A 20,128-nucleotide genomic window follows, 5' to 3' on the forward strand; every position below is an offset into this window, starting at 1 on the left:
ATAATATTTTCATACATATTCAAACAAAATATGCCAAAAGTTTAAATTAGGCAGTTGAAACACTCAAACAAAAGTCTCGAAGAATTAAAGGATGAAATAGAGATAAGATTTATCTCAGATAGAGTGCAAATAGAATCAGATTCTCTTTGATATCTATTTCTTCATTTCCTAATACATTATATGACTTTCTGGAACCCGTCTAAGTCTAATTAAGTAATTGATGGATATGCGGTACAAAGTTCATAATATAGAACTTTTTAGTTCATTCTACCGGTTATTAGCTCATCCAAAAGACAACTTTTTAGAATCTCAATGAATTTTTTATCTATCCATAATAGAATACCGGCGGGACATCAATTATTCTGTTTGATCTAGAGCAGAACATATAAAAAGTCTTTAAATATCTGATATCATAGAAGTGAAAAGAAGTTTCTTATCATCAATAAGCATCTTGTATTTCATAAAAATTTGGGACAATATAATCCTTACGTAAGGGCCATCCTATCCAACTTTCGGGCATTAAAATACGTTTCAGGCGTGGATGATTATCATAAGAGATTCCAAACATATCATAAGATTCCCGTTCTTGAAAATCCGCGCTTTTCCAAACCCAGAAAACGGATGGAATTCTAGGATTCCGCCTTGGAGCAAATACTTTTATGCATACCTCTTCCGGTTGATCCACGCCGTACTCTATTCTCGTAAGATGATACACACTAGCTAACAGCCCGCCCGGTGCTACATCATAAGCACATTGAGAACGTAAATAATTGTAACCATATACATATAAAATAACAGCAATGGAATGCCAATCTTCGGGCTTTATTTGTAAAGTCTCTATTCCTTGGTATCAAAACCCAAGGATCTATGAACTAACCCGTGTTTGACTAGCCAAGCAGACAAACGACCCTGCATTTTGTTTATATCTCCTTCCCTTGTTTATTTGTATAAATATTTTATATTTACTTTACGATATGATGAAATTTATGAAAATTGACCTGCTGCTTACAAGTCCAAAAAAAGAATCCTGTTTAATTCACTAATTCGCGGGAAGATGCTGCGTTTTTGTATTTGAAAAATGTTTCAGGAGGAATCTCTGAAGTCGATGGAGATTTATATTTATATAATAATGCTTGATCATAATTTCCGGTATGAATACTCCGCCCAACACGAAACTTGTGATTGATAGTAAAACATCGATTCTTCGGTTGAGACTTAATTCTATCTTCATAGATTTCCCGAGATATTTTCTTACGAAGTTTTGTTATAGCATCTATAACTGCTTCGGGTTTAGGTGGGCAGCCCGGCAAATAGACATCCACGGGAATTAATTTATCAACTCCTCGAACAGTACTATAAGAATCGGTACTGAATATCCCCCCTGTAATTGTACATGCTCCCATAGCAATAACATATTTTAGTTCAGGCATTTGCTCATATAATCTAAAATAAGGAAGGCGCCATTTTCATTGTTACGGTACCGGCTGTTAAAATTAGGTCCGCTTGTCTAGGGCTCGCTCTTGGTACGAGTCCATAATGATCAAAGTCAAATCGTGAGCCTATTAATGAAGCAACAGCTGGTACCGTAGAGAAGCGGCCATAAACTTGAGAGTCTTGACCAATTTGAAAGATCGTTTGATGTAGTTGAAATAACAGAATTTTGGGCTATTTGATCAAGCAGTGGAAACTCAATGGAATTCATAACTGTTTCAATCTTCTTTTTTTTGTCGGAATCTTCGGGAATTAAGACCATTCCAATGCTCCTTTTCGCCATGCATAAACTAAACCAACAATTAGGATAAGCACGAAAATTAAAGCTTCTATAAATACGGAGACACCCAATATATCGAAACTCATTGCCCATGGATAAAGAAAAACCGTTTCAACATAAAAAACAATAAAAACTAGAGCAAACATATAATAACGGATTCGAAATTGTAACCAAGCATCCCCCATAGGTTCTATACCCGATTCGTAACTAGAAAGTTTCTCGGGTCCTTTGCTAATCGGTGCTAAAATTCCGGAAAATAGAAATGCTAAAATAGGAATAACACTTGATATTATTAAAAATGCCCAGAAAATATCATATTCATAAAGTAGAAACATAGACGGACTCCTTATGAATGTGGAAAATATGTCGAATTATTTGATTCGAATTGACAAGTTATCCATAACTCTTTAGTCAAAACAACAATTAAGTTTGAGTGAACTACCTAAACCGAGTTTCGTTTGTTTACTGCGGGATGTGGCTCGTTTCAAGAGTGATTTACTGAACTCTTATTTCCTTTTTTTATATTCCATTTTTAATTATATAGAAATATATAAATTATTTCTTGTTCTTATCTTATACATATACAAAGAAAACTTTCTCACTTTCACCTCTATTTTTTCTAACTAAACAAATAAAAGAATTCCAAATTGAATTCTCATTTTTTTTTCTTCGAAGAGAGAATTCACGCGTAAGATTAAAATAATGTTTAAGAATTTCAATTTCAGGATTGGACTCTTGTTGGTATAGTTTATTTAATTCGAATTCGGACAGAGTCGTTTCTTTTGCTTGTATAAGGAAAAAAACGACTACTTGTTTTACACTTTCATAGGTTAGGTTAGGTATAGGAATTTGAAAAGTCTCTTTGACAATATTAATATATATTTATTTTGAAAAGAGCCAACTGATCGTTTCTAAACAATAACCGAATGAAATATACAAATTTATTAAACTATTTAGTTTAATAAATTATATATATTCATTCGATAGTATATAAATTTACTAGGGGTATACGGACTCGAACTGTAGACTTTCTCGGTAAAACAGATCAAACTTTTTATTCTCAAAATGATTTGAACTGTTTCAAAGACCCAACATGCATTTTTTTTTTTTGCATTGGGCTCTTTCATTAATTGATATAAATATCAGCTAGTCCACCATATTTTTTCTTGATAGAAAGAAAATGGTTCCATGTGCTCCGATTCATTTTCATTATTTATTTGAACTTTGATTCAAAAGCACTACCAAAGTGTTTCAAAGAAGAGTTATCTTGACGTAGGTCTGCTTTTGGCCTGAATTCAATTTAAAATTAAATGGAGTCTCTATCGTTCTGCTTAAAGAATCCAATATGAAACTTCATACACCTTAAAGTTCATAGGACGAAAAGAGATTTTTGAGGCCCTTATACTCATTATGCCTAGCATTGAATAGGCTGGGTATTCACCCTATCAATATCTCAAATCAATAATGGGTTCTATTTGGTAACTAAATGGACATTTGAATCAGACCGAACTAGAACTAATTGTCAGGCTATTGTTCTCTTCTTTCCTAAAAGGCATAGAGTAAGACATGGATTTATCAAAACGATAAATTCTTTTGATTGTATGATGGACTCCCCTGAAAAACATTGGCGCACGTGTAAACGAGGTGCTCTACCTAACTGAGCTATAGCCCTTGTGTTTATGCTACATATTTTAGTATGTAGATAATTTCTTGTCAAGATAATTATTCCACGATCCACCATCATAGCTCTTTGATCTGTTTGATTTATATTACTTACATATAATATTTGATTTATAATCAATCTATGGGATGGTTATATTTAGTCCTCTTTGTAATTTGTAATGATAAAAGACCTACTTAACTCAGCGGTTAGAGTATTGCTTTCATACGGCGGGAGTCATTGGTTCAAATTCAATAGTAGGTAAATCTTATTAGATACCCTCGACTCTGGCATCTAATAAGTTTTTCTACTCACCCTTGGATTATTAAGGCTGTTAAATTAATTATCTTTTTATTTATTTGATTCAATCAACAAAATAAAAAGATAATTAATATCTTCTAGAATATAGATTCTAAGGGGTCTATAAACGGAACTTCTTCTGGTTATGATTATTCGGACGCGCGCATCGACTGGTTACGAAGAAATCGTATTTCTAGCCTCGACTCGTGTCCTAGCTCGTCTGAGAGCTAAATTTGTTTCAATTTTTTATCTCTTTCCTTCCGCTTTCCTCAAGTTAGCTTCTGCTATTTCAAGAGTTTGTTGGGCTTCTTGGGGATCAATGTCACTACCCCTCTCAGCATCATTTACTAAAATAGTAATCTCATTATTGCCTATTCTAGCAAAACCGCCCATCAGAGCCAATGTTAACCATTGGTCGTTAAGGCGTATTCTTAAAATTCCTATATCTACCGCTGTGGCAGTAGGGGCATGGTTTGGTAATACGCCAATTTGGCCACTATTAGTAGATAAAATGATTTCTTTTACTTCTGAATTCCAAATACTTCGATTCGGAGTCAGTACACAAAGATTTAAGGTCATTTCTAAGTTCATAGCTTTCGCGGTAGCTTCGTCGATGTTACCTACAAAATAAAAAGCCTGTTCAGGAAGACTGTCTAATTCTACGGAAAGGATCAATTGAAACCCTCTAATTGTTTCTGCTAGACCAACATATTTTCCTGGAGAGCCTGTAAATACTTCTGCTACGAAAAAGGGTTGTGATAAGAAACGCTCAATTTTTCGTGCTCTTGCTACAGTTAAACGATCTTCTTCGGATAATTCGTCCAAACCAAGGATAGCTATAATGTCATGAAGTTCTTTGTAACGTTGTAAGGTTTCCTTAACTCTTTGCGCAATTTCATAATGTTCCTCGCCAATGATCCTAGGTTGGAGCATAGTTGACGTTGAATCTAGCGGATCTACTGCTGGATAGTGAAGGAAATAATGCCCTTGGTCCAAGTATGCATTCTATGTTAAGTCTAATAAATGCGGTTCAGTATTAATTAACAAGTTAATAATTCAGTGAGATCAAGTGAGCTGAATGCCTAGCTAGAGGCCGCTTCAGTTCAAGTGGAATTAATGACATTAATCCACAGCTTACTCTTGACTGAACCCGTAGGGTCACACAAATAGTACGTAAACGGATCAAGTATTTAATGGCATTAAATACTCCATCTATGAATATTCGGAACCGACGGATCTTGGTTTCAGTGGGAGCTAAGATCGTCACAGGCAAGAAATGAATACTCCGGAAACGATGATATTGCCGGAAACGGAAATATGGATCGTATCGGAAATATGAATATTATCCAAGTCGTAGATGTTGCCGGAAACGGAAACATGGTACGTATCGGAAAATATTATTGGAAATGGAAATATTACCAGAATCGGAAATATTGCCGGAAACGGAAATATTGTCAGAATCGGAAATATTACCGGAATCGGAAAATAATTCCGGAAACGGAAATATTAAATATTTGTTCGAAACAGAAATTAATTCCGGAATCGGAAATATTAAATATTGTTCGTATCGGAAATAAATTCCAGAACTGGAAATTTAATCGGAAGCGTATCGTACGAATTAGCATCGGACGAGGCCTGCCGGACGAAGGCCCAGCACGAAGCCGGGCCATCGCCCAGCAAGCACGCGCGCCACAAGCCCAGCCAAGGCAGCGCCCAGGCCTACCGCAAGGCAGGCCCAGCGCGCGCCAAGGCCACGGATGCGTGGGCCGCGCTGCGTGGGCTGCTGCTCGCACGCGCATGGGCAGCCCTTGTGGCTGCCGTGTGTGTGTGAGTTTGTGCTCATGCGTGATTCCTAAATCTACAAGAGTTAGTGTATGATTAAATTCCTATTCCTAATTGGATAAATTAATTAAATAGAATTCATGTAGGATTCTAATTTCAATTAATTCGTATCCTACTAGGATTACGATTCCTTTTCCATAACTCTATAAATAAAGGCCTAGGGGTCATTATTTATACACAAGTTTTAAGTATTCAAAACTAAGATTTTTAAGCAGAAAAATCAGCCAATATTCTTGCCTACCTAACCGAAAATATTAGAACCTTAAGGGCGATTCTAGTTTGTCAATCTTAAGGCGGATCCGGACGTGCTGTGGACTATCTACGGAGGGACGACACTTGGAGTCCTAAAGACTTGTTCTTGTTCGGTTCGGGCGCAGCTAGGGAAGGCACGCAACAAAGAGTATGCATCTAAACTATGCTAAATGATTATGTGTAAATAATATGTTTCCTGGCTTTATGGTTTTTCCGCATGATTTATGAACTGTCATATGAATCATAACCTAACAGTGGTATCACGAGCCTCTTATTATTTTCATAATCTAAATTGCATGAACATGGTTAAATATTACAAATTTGCAAGAATTAAAAGGGGTGATTAATTTTCGTAATTGTTAATTAATTGCAAATTGCGTTTATTTAATTATACGTACGCAGTTTTTCGGCAGTTTCTTCGTTACTCATCCAAATTGAGTGATTTTTGTGTCAATTCCGCATGTAAAAGGCATTCTAAAATTTTGACAAAAAAGAGTATTTTTCTGCCGAACCCAGAATTCTCAAATTCGAAGCCTAACTATGACTTTTCGAAGGTTTTAGTTTTTCGAATGCAAAATTTCGTAAATTTAAGATGTTAAATTAAATATTTGCGATTCTTGTTGATAAATCTTGAATTTTTGATTGACCTACTGCATATGTTTAACAAGTTTGAATGCCTAGTCTTGTTAATTATGCAATCTAATTTGTAATTATGATTAATTTGTTGAAAATTAGAATAATTTAGAATTAATTTGATTTTCATAATTAATTGTAATTTAATTAGAAACCTATGATTAAAAACCACCATAAAAATTGTAAATTTACGATAAATTTTAAATTTTTATGACCTAGACTTGAATCCATATCAATCGGAAATCAATTGGATAATAAATTTTCGATTTTTCGCCCTAAAATTATGAAATTAATATTATTTATTAATTTGTCATTAATTTTAAATATAAATTTTAAATTTTTATGCGATTCGTTCATAAAACTTGCACGCACGAAGCAATGGACGCTTCGTGTTACCCTTAAGGGGTGTTGTATAATGCGGGCATGCGACGACGAGCAAGGGAGCTCGTCGCTCGTGCGGCACGAATGCAATGAGCAAGGGCGTAGTGCACGAGCACAAGGCAGCAGCCCTGCCTTGTGTCGTGTGCCACGAGCAATGAACGAATGGGCATGGGCGAAGGGCAAGCCAAGGCAGTCGCGTGTGGGCAGCAAGCGAGCTGCGCCACAACGCGCGCTGCCTCGCACAAGAGCGCGCAGCCTCGCGCGCAGCGAGCGCAAGCTCGCGTGCCACGAGCGCTGCGCCCAGCATTACTCGCGCGCACAGCGCGCGATGTCGCCCGCCCAGCGAGCGATGTCGCGCCCCAGCGAGCGATGGCTCGCGCGCACAGCGAGCGATGTCGCGCGCCCAGCGAGCGATGGCTCGCGCGCCCAGCGAGCGATGTCGCGCGCCCAGCGAGCGATGTCGCGCGCGCGCACAGCGAGCGATAGCTCGCGTGCGATGAGCGCTGGCGCGCGCAGCGAGCACCAATGCGTGCGGAGGCTTGCGATAGGGAAGCAGCAGCTATGCGACGAGCGCATGGGCTGCGCGCACATGGCCAGCAATGGCTGTGTGCGTACGGCCCATGGGCGTGCAACGCGTAGGATGTTTGCGTTACGATTAGATCGTTTTGAATGTTTAATTTGAAAATTTCAGTTCACGTAATTTTAATTAATTTTAAAATTAATAATTTGAATTATTTTCTTGGATTTTAATTTTGAATATTATAATTATAATAAATGTTATTTATTCTAATTATTTTACTAAAATTAAAATCATGAATTAATTTAAATGCGACTGAAATTAAATTAAACTTTTTGGATTCAATTATAAATTTATATGAGCTTTAAATTTTAATTAAATTTGTATGTTTCCGGTTAGACTAGAAATACATTTTTATGTTTAAAATTGGTAAAGCATATGAATTTATTGGTTTAAGTGGGAGCGCTTTTTAGTCATAAACTCTTGATTAGGTCTACAAATCCTTAAGGTTAAAACAACTTGATTAGAATTAATAAGGACTGAATAATTGGTAGATTATTGGTGCCCTTGATTAATTGCTGCAAATGTTTACGTGATGCATAATGTGTTTTACTAACCAGCTATGTGGGCCATTCATGATAATGAATGGGTGAATGGTATATATTGTATATGTACTGTTTTGCAGGTTATGAAGTGACTAGTATGGCCAAATAGGATAGAAAATATGGTCTGCGTACCATTAATTTGAATGTAATTGGTCCAAAGTACCAAAGTTATTTTTCAATTCAAATATGGTCTGCGAACCATCAAATAGTTGTAATTAGTTATAGCTTATCCTATTTGAAGAAAATGGTGCCTCCCACGGAGATTTTCAAGACGGACTTTGAAGTCAAAGCTTCAAGATGAAGTCGGGCCATACTAGATCACAAATATCTTATGCATGTTTTAAGTTATTTATTGTTTTAAATGTGTCTTAAAATGCATGAGATCAAAAGCTTGATTATGTTGCATGATTAAGGATTTTAGTTCACTTAAAATCTAACCAACATAGTAAGAGCCTTAAGTTCCAAACTTAAAAATTGAGTTAAAAGGTGCCATGCCAAAATATACACTTGCTTGGATATCCTTTACATCAATCTAGTAATAGTTTTCGCTCAGCGAGGTGTTACTTATTGGTCCTAAAGGGGCAAGGTACACAAATAATTGTGAGTACATGTTAGTTTTGGTGAAACTCAACGATATAAGTAAGGAGTCCTTTTATGTCGTGGCAAAATTCGATAGGTTTACCTAATAAGTTCTTAGACGTACCTATCAACCAAGAATAGTTTCTAGACTATTAGCAAAAGGCTTTTGCTTACCTAAGATGTTCTAGGATTAAGTCGACAAACTGTGCTTAGTTCTTCAATGATTTTAGGATCTTGGAATCATTTTATTCACACCTGCCGGAACAATAAATTCGAATAAAATGCTAATAACTTGTTGAAATTGCATGATTGCTTTGATTTTCAAGTTATTATTCATGATAAATGTTTAGACTTTGCATGCTTCAATGTATGTTTTAATTATTGTTTATAATTAAATATCTTGCACTGCAATAAATCCTTTTAGAAAGGTAACAGTAAATTTCCTCGATTGGTAGTGAATCCAAGAACGATTCACGGAAATGAGAGAAAGTGAGCAATTTAAAATGTACGTTTCTTATAGCAACTTTTATGGTTGTTTTCGAATATCAAAATCGAATGGCAAACCAATTGGTGCTTGTGAATTCAAAATACAATGTAGTTTTGAGATCATAAAGCATTGAGTTTAATACGCTCAGCCTTACCAATGGTTAACAACCTAATATCTTTGTCCATTTAATTCTCGAATGAGTCTAGTCACTAGACATTCGAATAGATCGATACTTAGAGAACTTTAGAAGCTTCTGGTAAGATCATCTAGTTGAAACAAAATATTCAACATAAATTAAAATGGAAAAGAACCTTGTTGGTGACATTGGACATGTCTAACAAAGTATAAAAGTCAACACTAAAGAATTCAATTCTTAAGACTATAAGAAAGGGTACAAGAAATAGGAAAACAAAGGAACATATGAAAGGAATTTACGATTCCGTTTCTACCTATAAGTTTATGTTTAAAGAGGAGTGACCTAGTAATCAAACTTCCTTGGTATCATATACCGCTTGAGGTTCTTACTTCGGTAATAACTCAAACAATGGAAGCTAGGATACACTAATGACCTACAAGTGGGAAATGAAGCATGGCAATGCTACATTAATTGTAGGGTCATCTAAGTTTGTTTTAAGTCCTTTCAAAGGCTGGAACTTAATGGCTATTTTGTTCCATAATCAGCATACCTAAATTTCTGCTTCAAACACAGAAAGACTCACATTCAAAGAAAAACAAAAACAATGTTTGTTTGTTTATTTGAATGAAATGGTCAATTACAGGTTGAGTCAATATGCTTGATTAAAACAAACAACTCTTTAAAGAACTTTACTAGGTTCAAATCAACCCCTTGATTTGAGTTCCACAAATCTTTGGCATTGTTGCTTAGACCATATCAACAAGTTAACATTCATAAGCTCTATTTTGATGGACCTTTTGAAAGTTGGTTGATTTCTAGATCAACTTAAGACAAGCTAGTCTTACTTGTTGAAAGTAACAAAGAATATGAACTATTGTTAGAACGCCTAGACAATAGAGTTCAAAGCTAAAGAAAGATTTTATGACTTTATTATTTCACATGGATTTGAGTGAATATAGGTTTATTTACTCAAATGTGATATAAGTTGAATCTGTTTGGCTAGTTCAAAGATTCAGAAGTATAAAATCCACTTGGCAAGAAATCATAAAGATCTAGGTTAGATCATGTTGATGATTACTTGAGACCAAATATGATCATCAATGATTGTGTGTTGTAATTTCACAATCTAGGTCCATAAGATATGGCATAATCAAAGTCAATTAGTACTTGATTCGATCAATGATGGATCATAAAGACTTTTCCTATAATTTCTAAAACAAAATGCTCAACTACCACCAAACTAAACCAAATTCGTCAAAGCTATTGAAAAGTAATTTCAGAATAACTTTTCATAAAATATCTAGAGAGTTGCAAAACTCAGTGGAAGCTTAGTGTTTGTCATTCGACAAACTAAGGCCCAAGTATAGATATATGTTTCATTGTGATTTATTCAAATGAGACACAAGGGTATTGTTTCTACCACAAATTTTTGAGAACATAATGTTTGTTTGCTCGAAATAATGTCCTTTTGGAGATTCGTTTCCAAAATGACAAGTGGGAGAAAATAGACCTCGAAAGTTTTCGAGGCGAACAACAAACATAAACGGACATTCCGGAGGCTTTTCGAAGTGCTTCAGAAAATCCGAACTTATTCTTTAAGGACTTTAGAAGTGGCTTTAAAGAATAGACATCTCTTAGAAGACTTTACAAGTGCTTCAAGGAGAACAGAATATTCAAAGGACTTTCAAGTGGCTATTGATATTCTATTGATGTTCTATACCCAAGTAGGCATAGAATTCAAGTCACTGAAACTATGAGATTCTTCTATTAGATAGTAAAGAAACATAGAGATCAGGTCAATGAAACTATGAGATTCTTCTATTAAATAGTGAAGAAACCTACAACTTGCAGTCAAACTATTATCATGTAGATTAATGAGTTTGTGACTTGTAAGAAAGCTATGACGAAACCCAAATTCCCTAGCTTGGTTAGAGGCCATATATAGACTCAAATGTTTTAAATGGTTAGAGGCCATAAAACATACTCAATGTTTTGATGACAAAATTGAAATTTTGTTGATTTGCAAGAATAGGTTCACACCTATTGGTTGCAAGTTTGTTTTAAGGATAAAAACCATCAAACATGAAATTGTGTTCACACACAAAGCTAGATTAGTTGCTAAAGGTTACAAGCAAATTCACGATGTGGATTGTGTTGAAACCTCATGCAAAATCGTAATGCTTAAGTCTATAATTCAAGCAATGATTACATATTGGTACATATGGCAATTGGATGACAAAACATCTTCCTCAGTCAAATGTTGGAAGAAACTATGTACATGGTATGTCATAGGATTTGTGGATCCAAATAAATGCTTGAAAGAGAAAGCTAGCTTATAAAATCTAAGTACAAATTTAAGCAAGCAATTGGGGATTGGAATTATATTTTAATGAAGCTAATAAGTATTTTAGTTTCATAAAATGTACATAATTCTTATACATATATAAGAAGTTTAGTGGGAGTACTTAAAACTTAATTGGTCCTATGTGTATCACACACATATCTCTCTATTGTAATATAACACTCAAATGCTAATGACTTAGATTTGAAATTATTCATCAATGATGGACCATGGCGAAACTTAGTACATACTGGGTATTAAGATCTATTTACAAAGATCTTATGATATTGTTTTGGATTAAGTAATGGCATTTACTAAATCAAACACGAAAGTCTCCATTGGAGATATTCGACCCATGTGAATAAATCTAAGTAAAGGATGTTTGAACTATGTATAAGCATTTACTAAGTTAAACATCAAAGAGTCTAAATGAGATTCTTAACCTATATTATATGTCAAAGAATTTAGCTGAATTTAGTATCTACTGAAACGAGATAAGCTAAAGTTACATGAATAGAATTCAATTGGGAATTATTCTGCAAAAGAATTTATCATGTATGATATAATATGAGGATCGCCAAAAGCGTATCGTATGACTTTAGGCATGACGAACATATACCAATCTCTATTGATCTAAGTGAAGATCAACTAGATTGAGATCAAGAATACTTATGGTACTTGAAAAGGTACATAGGAATAGTTCTTGATTCAAGGAAATAAAGATATGCTAAATATTGATGCTACTCGCATAAACACTGGCAAAGGATCAAGCAAGACCCTTTGGAGTTAACCATTGATAAGGACGAGCTATAGAGCATCGTGTTTTGAAATGGCAACATGGGTTGGAGACCATGAGTTGTTGCGTGGGAAATTAAAATATTAATTTCTATGTTCTAAGATACAGCTGGAAAGTCTTCCACATGTCTGTGAACTGCTTGGATAAGTAAATCCAAACAAAGCATCACTAGCAACCTAAACAGTTGAAGTAAAAGTACTTATTGCCTAAGAAGCAATAAAACAGAGTTGTTTATATTAATGAGTTCTTTATTGAACTTTGGTGGATCACATGTCTGCTAACTTGATGGCTCTTCATTGCAAAATGCGTAGAACCACTATCGAAGTAAGAAAGACTAGATCACATAATAAACAAACTCAAAAGATCTTATCATCATATCTCAAAGAACATTCGATGAAAAGGATATTAAGATTGGCAAAGCATGATAACTAAACCTATGCAACAAGTGAGAAGCAACACTCACGTTGTAGCACTGGAAATCAAGCATAGCTTTGAATTCCATGAATTGTTTTAGAAGATGGGTTTGAGGCCCATGGTTATAAAACATTGGGGTTGAACATTTATCATATATGAAATGTATTTTCATATTCCATTTAATCTTGGTTTAGTATTAAATGATGAGTCCCTTCAAATTTGACGATATATTCAAGATAGACTGTCAGGACCAGTCCTGTGACTAAGAAATGTCTATCAAGTGAACTTGAATGTCAAAGGTTGAAAATGGTCCCTAATCGGAGTTTTCTATAAAATTGGACGCATAGAAAACGTTAGACGATTAGAATGCAAGATGACTAGTAGTTCTGTTTCTTGAACTATGTGGACATGGCAATGTCATAATCATTTGCATAGATACTTACTTTGGGAAGACTAGTATCGGACAAGACCTATGAAACTTTACTGTAAGAGATGAAAGTCTGTCATAAGTAAATTTCATTAAATTATTAGACACTAAATCCTCAATACCTGAGTGATTTGAGATTACTTGTTTGAGAACTGGTTGCTTTGACGTTGACCAACCGTCGCACCGTAAAAGGAGGCTATAAAGGCAACGCTCAGGTAATCACCTATCAAACGAAGTCTAATCTCAAGATCGCAAGATTGGGATTGTCCTCCCATAAATCGGGATGAGATGCTTAAAAGTTGTACAAGGCCACTCGGAGAGCTAGAAACTGTGAAATGCATGGCCGTGCTCGGATGAATCATAGGCTATGATTATCTGTTTATTTGATCAGTTGAACTCTGAAACCGAGGAACGCCTCTGGACATAATAAGGATGACAACTCTTACCTTATGTTCAAGAGCAAGCATCGAGCGACAAAGGAATTAGGAAATGCACACTTGTCCCTAAGGACAAGTGGGAGACTGAAGGAAATAATGCCCTTGGTCCAAGTATGCATTCTATGTTAAGTCTAATAAATGCGGTTCAGTATTAATTAACAAGTTAATAATTCAGTGAGATCAAGTGAGCTGAATGCCTAGCTAGAGGCCGCTTCAGTTCAAGTGGAATTAATGACATTAATCCACAGCTTACTCTTGACTGAACCCGTAGGGTCACACAAATAGTACGTAAACGGATCAAGTATTTAATGGCATTAAATACTCCATCTATGAATATTCGGAACCGACGGATCTTGGTTTCAGTGGGAGCTAAGATCGTCACAGGCAAGAAATGAATACTCCGGAAACGATGATATTGCCGGAAACGGAAATATGGATCGTATCGGAAATATGAATATTATCCAAGTCGTAGATGTTGCCGGAAACGGAAACATGGTACGTATCGGAAAATATTATTGGAAATGGAAATATTACCAGAATCGGAAATATTGCCGGAAACGGAAATATTGTCAGAATCGGAAATATTACCGGAATCGGAAAATAATTCCGGAAACGGAAATATTAAATATTTGTTCGAAACAGAAATTAATTCCGGAATCGGAAATATTAAATATTGTTCGTATCGGAAATAAATTCCAGAACTGGAAATTTAATCGGAAGCGTATCGTACGAATTAGCATCGGACGAGGCCTGCCGGACGAAGGCCCAGCACGAAGCCGGGCCATCGCCCAGCAAGCACGCGCGCCACAAGCCCAGCCAAGGCAGCGCCCAGGCCTACCGCAAGGCAGGCCCAGCGCGCGCCAAGGCCACGGATGCGTGGGCCGCGCTGCGTGGGCTGCTGCTCGCACGCGCATGGGCAGCCCTTGTGGCTGCCGTGTGTGTGTGAGTTTGTGCTCATGCGTGATTCCTAAATCTACAAGAGTTAGTGTATGATTAAATTCCTATTCCTAATTGGATAAATTAATTAAATAGAATTCATGTAGGATTCTAATTTCAATTAATTCGTATCCTACTAGGATTACGATTCCTTTTCCATAACTCTATAAATAAAGGCCTAGGGGTCATTATTTATACACAAGTTTTAAGTATTCAAAACTAAGATTTTTAAGCAGAAAAATCAGCCAATATTCTTGCCTACCTAACCGAAAATATTAGAACCTTAAGGGCGATTCTAGTTGGTCAATCTTAAGGCGGATCCGGACGTGCTGTGGACTATCTACGGAGGGACGACACTTGGAGTCCTAAAGACTTGTTCTTGTTCGGTTCGGGCGCAGCTAGGGAAGGCACGCAACAAAGAGTATGCATCTAAACTATGCTAAATGATTATGTGTAAATAATATGTTTCCTGGCTTTATGGTTTTTCCGCATGATTTATGAACTGTCATATGAATCATAACCTAACAGATAGATCCCTTTGGCGGTCAATCCTCTTGATAGTACGGTAGTAGCATCTAAATGTGCAAATGTCGTAGCAGGAGCGGGATCGGTCAAATCGTCCGCAGGTACATAAACTGCTTGAATCGAAGTTATGGACCCTTCTTTTGTAGAAGTAATTCTTTCCTGTAACGAGCCCATTTCGGTACTAAGAGTAGGTTGATAACCCACAGCGGAAGGCATTCGACCCAATAAGGCAGATACTTCAGATCCTGCTTGGACGAAAGGGAAGATATTTTCAATAAATAGAAGTACGTCTTGTTCATTAACATCTCGGAAATATTCCACCATAGTTAGGGCAGTCAACCCAACTCTTATACGCGCTCCTGGCGGTTCATTCATTTGCCCATAAACTAAAGCCACCTTTGATTCTGCGATATTTTGTTCATTGATAACTCCGGATTCTTTCATTTCCATGTAAAGATCATTTCCTTCACGAGTACGTTCACCTACTCCGCCAAATACGGATACGCCCCCATGAGCTTTGGAAATATTGTTAATCAATTCCATAATGAGTACTGTTTTACCCACTCCCGCTCCCCCCAAATAGTCCGATTTTTCCTCCACGGCGATAAGGGGCTAAAAGATCTACCACTTTAATTCCTGTTTCAAAAATAGATAATTTTGTATCTAACTGTGTAAAGGCAGGCGCCGATCTATGAATAGGAGATGTTGTGCGTGTATCTACTGGACCTAAATTATCAACAGGCTCCCCAAGCACGTTAAAAATTCGTCCAAGAGTCGCTCCACCGGCTGGAACGCTTAAAGGAGCTCCTGTGTCGATAACTTCCATTCCTCGCGTTAGACCATCTATAGCACTCATAGCTACATCTCTAACTCTATAATTTCCTAATAATTGTTGTACTTCACAAGTCACATTCATTGGTTGACCAGCAATATCTCGACCTTTAACTATTAGAGCGTTGTAAATATTGGGCATCTTGCCTGGAGGAAAGGCTACGTCCAGTATCGGACCAATAATTTGAGCGATACGCCCCAGGTTTTTTTTTTCAAGTGTGGAAACCCCAGGATCAGAAGTAGTAGGATTGATTCTCATAATATATAGTAAAGTATGTCGAAATTTTTTGCAAAAATGAAAATTATCGAATCCAAAATAAAAAAATGTCCGATAGCAAGCTGATCGATTAATTAAATAAGAAATAGGGGTTAGCAATAAATTTTGTTGGTACCAGCAAAAAAAAGGACTCCAATTCAATTGTTTACTTTTTGGAATTGAATTATTCTATTTCTATTCAATTTGAAATTGCAATCCGCCTATTTTCAAAATATCAAACGGATGACCAAAAATCCCGAGAAAGTCTTTTATTTGCCTATCATTATAGACACTCCTTTCTAGATTATCTATGGAAATCGAACCCGAACTCTAAAACTATATTTTTTTATGATTCATTATTTCTATCGTACTGGGACTTAGTTTCGATTTAGTATATAGATTTATGAGTAGCCTATTCTTTTATCCTTTCATGAGAGAATTTTGCATATTTTCACATCTAGGATATACATATACAACATATACCACTGTCAAGAGTAAATTTCGAATTATTTAGTTCTTTCGGTTCAAATGGGGGTACGAAAGTAGAAACTTGAAAACCAACGGTTACGGTTGGGTTGCGCCATATATATGAAAGAGTATACAATAATGATGTATTTGGCGAATCAAATACATGGTCTATTAACGAACCATTTTGATTAGTTGATAATATTAATTGAGAATTTGATGAAAGATTGCTATAAAAGGTTTCATTAAGGCCTAATTTATGTCGAGTAGACCTTGTTGCTTTGTTGTAAAAATTAAAATTTGAAGTTGTAGGGAGGGACTTACGTCACCACAAACAGAGACTAAAGCAAGTGTTGGATTTAAAGCTGGTGTTAAAGATTACAAATTGACTTATTATACTCCTGAGTATGAAACCCTAGATACTGATATCTTGGCAGCATTCCGAGTAAGTCTTCAACCGAAGAAGATAAATTGAAGTTTTTGATATTACAGGATGCTATCATGGCCTCTCTTGGTATTTCTAAAGGTTCATTGCCTTTTAGATACTTGGGTGTTCCATTATCTAGCTCTAAACTCACAATAAGTCAGTGCAAGCCCCTTATTGACAAATATCATACCAGAGTTTCTTCTTGGGTGGCAAAGAAGCTCTCCTATGCTGGCAGACTACAACTGGTTAAGGTTATCCTTTTTAGCCTTCAAACTTACTGGAGTCAGATTTTTATGCTGCCAAAAAAGGTTGTGAGAGAACTTGAGAGGATTTGCAGAACTTACCTATGGACTGGTGATACCAAAACTTCTAGAAAAGCTCCTATTGCTTGGGACTCTATCTGCAAACCAAGAGTTGCTGGTGGGCAAAATGTTAAAAACTTTCACCTATGGAACAAAGCTGCCATTCTAAAGCTTCTTTGGGCTTTAGCTTTCAAACCTGATGCACTCTGGGTCAAGTGGGTGAATGCTTATTACATTAAAGGTAAAGACCTGTTTACTATGGCTTTACCTGTTTCTGCTTCTTGGATTCTTAAGAAGATTTGGGGTAGTAGAGAAACTGTGGAAAATGACTCTGTGTGTAAGCAGATTTTCTTCTCTGGTCAGTATTCAATTAGGAAAATGTATCAAGGTCTACTTGTCAATTTCCTAAGGTACAATGGAGAAGAGTTTTGTGTAATAGTTCTGCCAGTCCAAAGAGCTTATTTATTCTCTGGCTTGCACTTAATGGCAGACTGCCTACTAAGGATAGGATCCTGCAGTGGGGGATTGTTATTGATGGCTTGTGTAGCTTTTTTGGTAGTGAGCTGGAATCTATCCAACATCTGTTTTTTCAATGTAGCTTCTCTAAGCAAGTGTGGCAGAAGTTCTTACAAGGTCTTCACATTAGTAGAGCTGTGCAGAGTTTTGATCAAGAGATCCAATTTGAATCAGAATGAGTAAGAGCACTACTGCTGTTAGCAAGCTGTTTCTTGCTGGTTTTGCTGAAACTGTGTATGGGTTGTGGCTGCAGAGGAACCAAAGAGTGTTTGCTGGACACATTCAAACTGCTGAGCATATTAGTAGGGATGTAATATTTCGAGTTGCCTGTAGATGCAGGGATTCTGATTTACATTTATTGCTGTTTTGATTTTGCTTAGGCAGTTTTGAGTTTTTGTTGCTTGGTAGTGGTCCTGTTGGGGACTTAGTGTACTGGTGTTGCTTGTACTCTTGAGCTGCTGCTCTTCTCCTTTTGGTAATATAATCTTTATTTGCCAAGAAAAAAAAAAAAAATTTACACAACTTTGAATTTATACTTTTTCATATATCATTTTTACTTTCATGTTTTTCTAATATCACAAGTCTTTTGGTTAATTACTATTAAAATAATTGCACGGGCCCTAAACTAGTATATATATAATCATCATTATCCCATTGCCTAGAGGTTGTTTCCAATTGACCTAAAAGTGATAACGAGACGATAACTGAATGACCATCTTCTACTTCATGAAAAGGAAGCGAAGAAGTTTTAAGAGCCATTTTGATTTAGTCCATTACAGAACCCTTGGCTCCATAGGAAATGGAAAAGGAGGGGTATTTTAATAAAAATCATTTTTTCAAAATCATTAATATTGTATAAAATTAATCATTTAACACTTTAGAATGTTTATCCATCAATCAAAATATATTAAAAGCTATACAAAATTAAAAGTAGGTAAAAAATTTTAAAAAAAATTGAATAAAAATTATCATAGTTTAAAATAAATTTATTATACACCTTGTACATGCAATATCTTAGTTGAATACTCGTAATTACCTTGGAATTTTCAAGTGAGACATGCAACTCTCTTTTGGGATGGTGGCATGGTGGGAGCCTGGGAGGGGGTTGTTTTGTCGGTCCATACTTCATAGTGGTGTACTGGTGTACTACTTATGAGTAGGGATGAAAATGGGTGGGATTTGAGTCTGGTGGAGCATCACCTGCATCCATTACCCGTTTTCATCCGCCCCACCCGCTCATCAGTCACCCGCTTTACTCATCACCAGTATTCCGTCCATCTACCACCCGCGGGTGATTCGGGTAGATCGGATGATATTCGGGTGAAAATTATTAACTATTAAAAATTCACCATCTAATAATATGCATAATATTTAACGAAAAGAAAAATATTACATACCTACACATATTTCCGAAACATATAATTAGTTTTTATCATGCCTAACTTATAACCAAAAAGCAAAATTAAATAAGCACTAACTTTAATAAATAATGGATTTATCAACTCATTTTATGTTTAAATATTAATATAAATTATATATTTAAAATAAATGGGTGACGGATCGGGTGATAAACGGGTGATGGATCAGGTGATGGATAAAAAAACATCACCGGCATCCATCACCCACTTCACCCATCACCCGCTTTTCATCAATTTAATTCGAGTTTTAACCATTTAATTATAGCGAGTTATCGGGTTAATGAATCATCAACTGGATATTTCCATCCATACTTATGGTGTTGTTTTTCAAATGAGCTATGCTTGGCCTTTATCAAACGAAAGTAAAGTAATAATCATAAAATAGTGTTTTGGGAAAAGTAGTTAAATTTCTTATAATAAATGGGAATTAGATCAAGTGAAGACAAACAAGCTATAGGAAGTTACTTGGGAGGTGCAAATTCCTTTATGACAACCCAGCAACAAATGAACATATTCTAGAAGTCAACTCCCATAATTAGCTCCGTAGTTATGTTTCTCGAATTGGGCGATAGAAGTTCTAAAATTATATTTCTATTTTTTGCCGTTAAATTCTCCATTTTCACATGTAGGAAGTACTATATTAACTAAAAATACAATGAAAACAGAACAAAACAAAAACATATATTTCGTATTATATTACTCTTTTTCTCATGTACTATATCCCTTTTTTCATGTACTTCTATATTTCACTTTCTCATGCAAATTAGTTACTAGTATACTAATTTCACTTTTCTTTAAACCCGTAATTTTAGTCAAACAAGACTATAAATATAGGACGGAGGGAATACAAGGGAAGTAACTTCCCATGAAATAA

General features: G+C 35.9%; 2 protein-coding genes and 1 pseudogene across 2 annotated transcripts; all 3 read right to left on the reverse strand.

Annotated features, from left to right (window-relative positions):
* Positions 1-279: 279 nt before the first annotated feature.
* LOC130466761 (NAD(P)H-quinone oxidoreductase subunit J, chloroplastic-like) lies at positions 280-915 on the reverse strand. Its single transcript, XM_056835362.1, is given in 2 exon segments — positions 280-852; positions 855-915. Coding segments are annotated over 2 exon segments (474 nt in total). The 3' UTR covers positions 280-439.
* Positions 916-1,031: 116 nt separating this feature from the next.
* LOC130466760 (NAD(P)H-quinone oxidoreductase subunit K, chloroplastic-like) lies at positions 1,032-1,865 on the reverse strand. The gene is given in 3 exon segments (XM_056835361.1): positions 1,032-1,448; positions 1,450-1,567; positions 1,569-1,865. Coding segments are annotated over 3 exon segments (831 nt in total). The 5' UTR covers position 1,865.
* A 2,040-nt stretch (positions 1,866-3,905) lies between these two features.
* On the reverse strand, positions 3,906-16,802 carry LOC130467199 (ATP synthase subunit beta, chloroplastic-like; annotated as a pseudogene).
* Between the last annotated feature and the right edge of the window lie 3,326 nt (positions 16,803-20,128).

The sequence above is a fragment of the Spinacia oleracea genome, chromosome 2 (genome assembly GCF_020520425.1).
Source record: "Spinacia oleracea cultivar Varoflay chromosome 2, BTI_SOV_V1, whole genome shotgun sequence".
In the NCBI taxonomy this organism is placed as follows: Eukaryota; Viridiplantae; Streptophyta; class Magnoliopsida; order Caryophyllales; family Amaranthaceae; genus Spinacia; species Spinacia oleracea.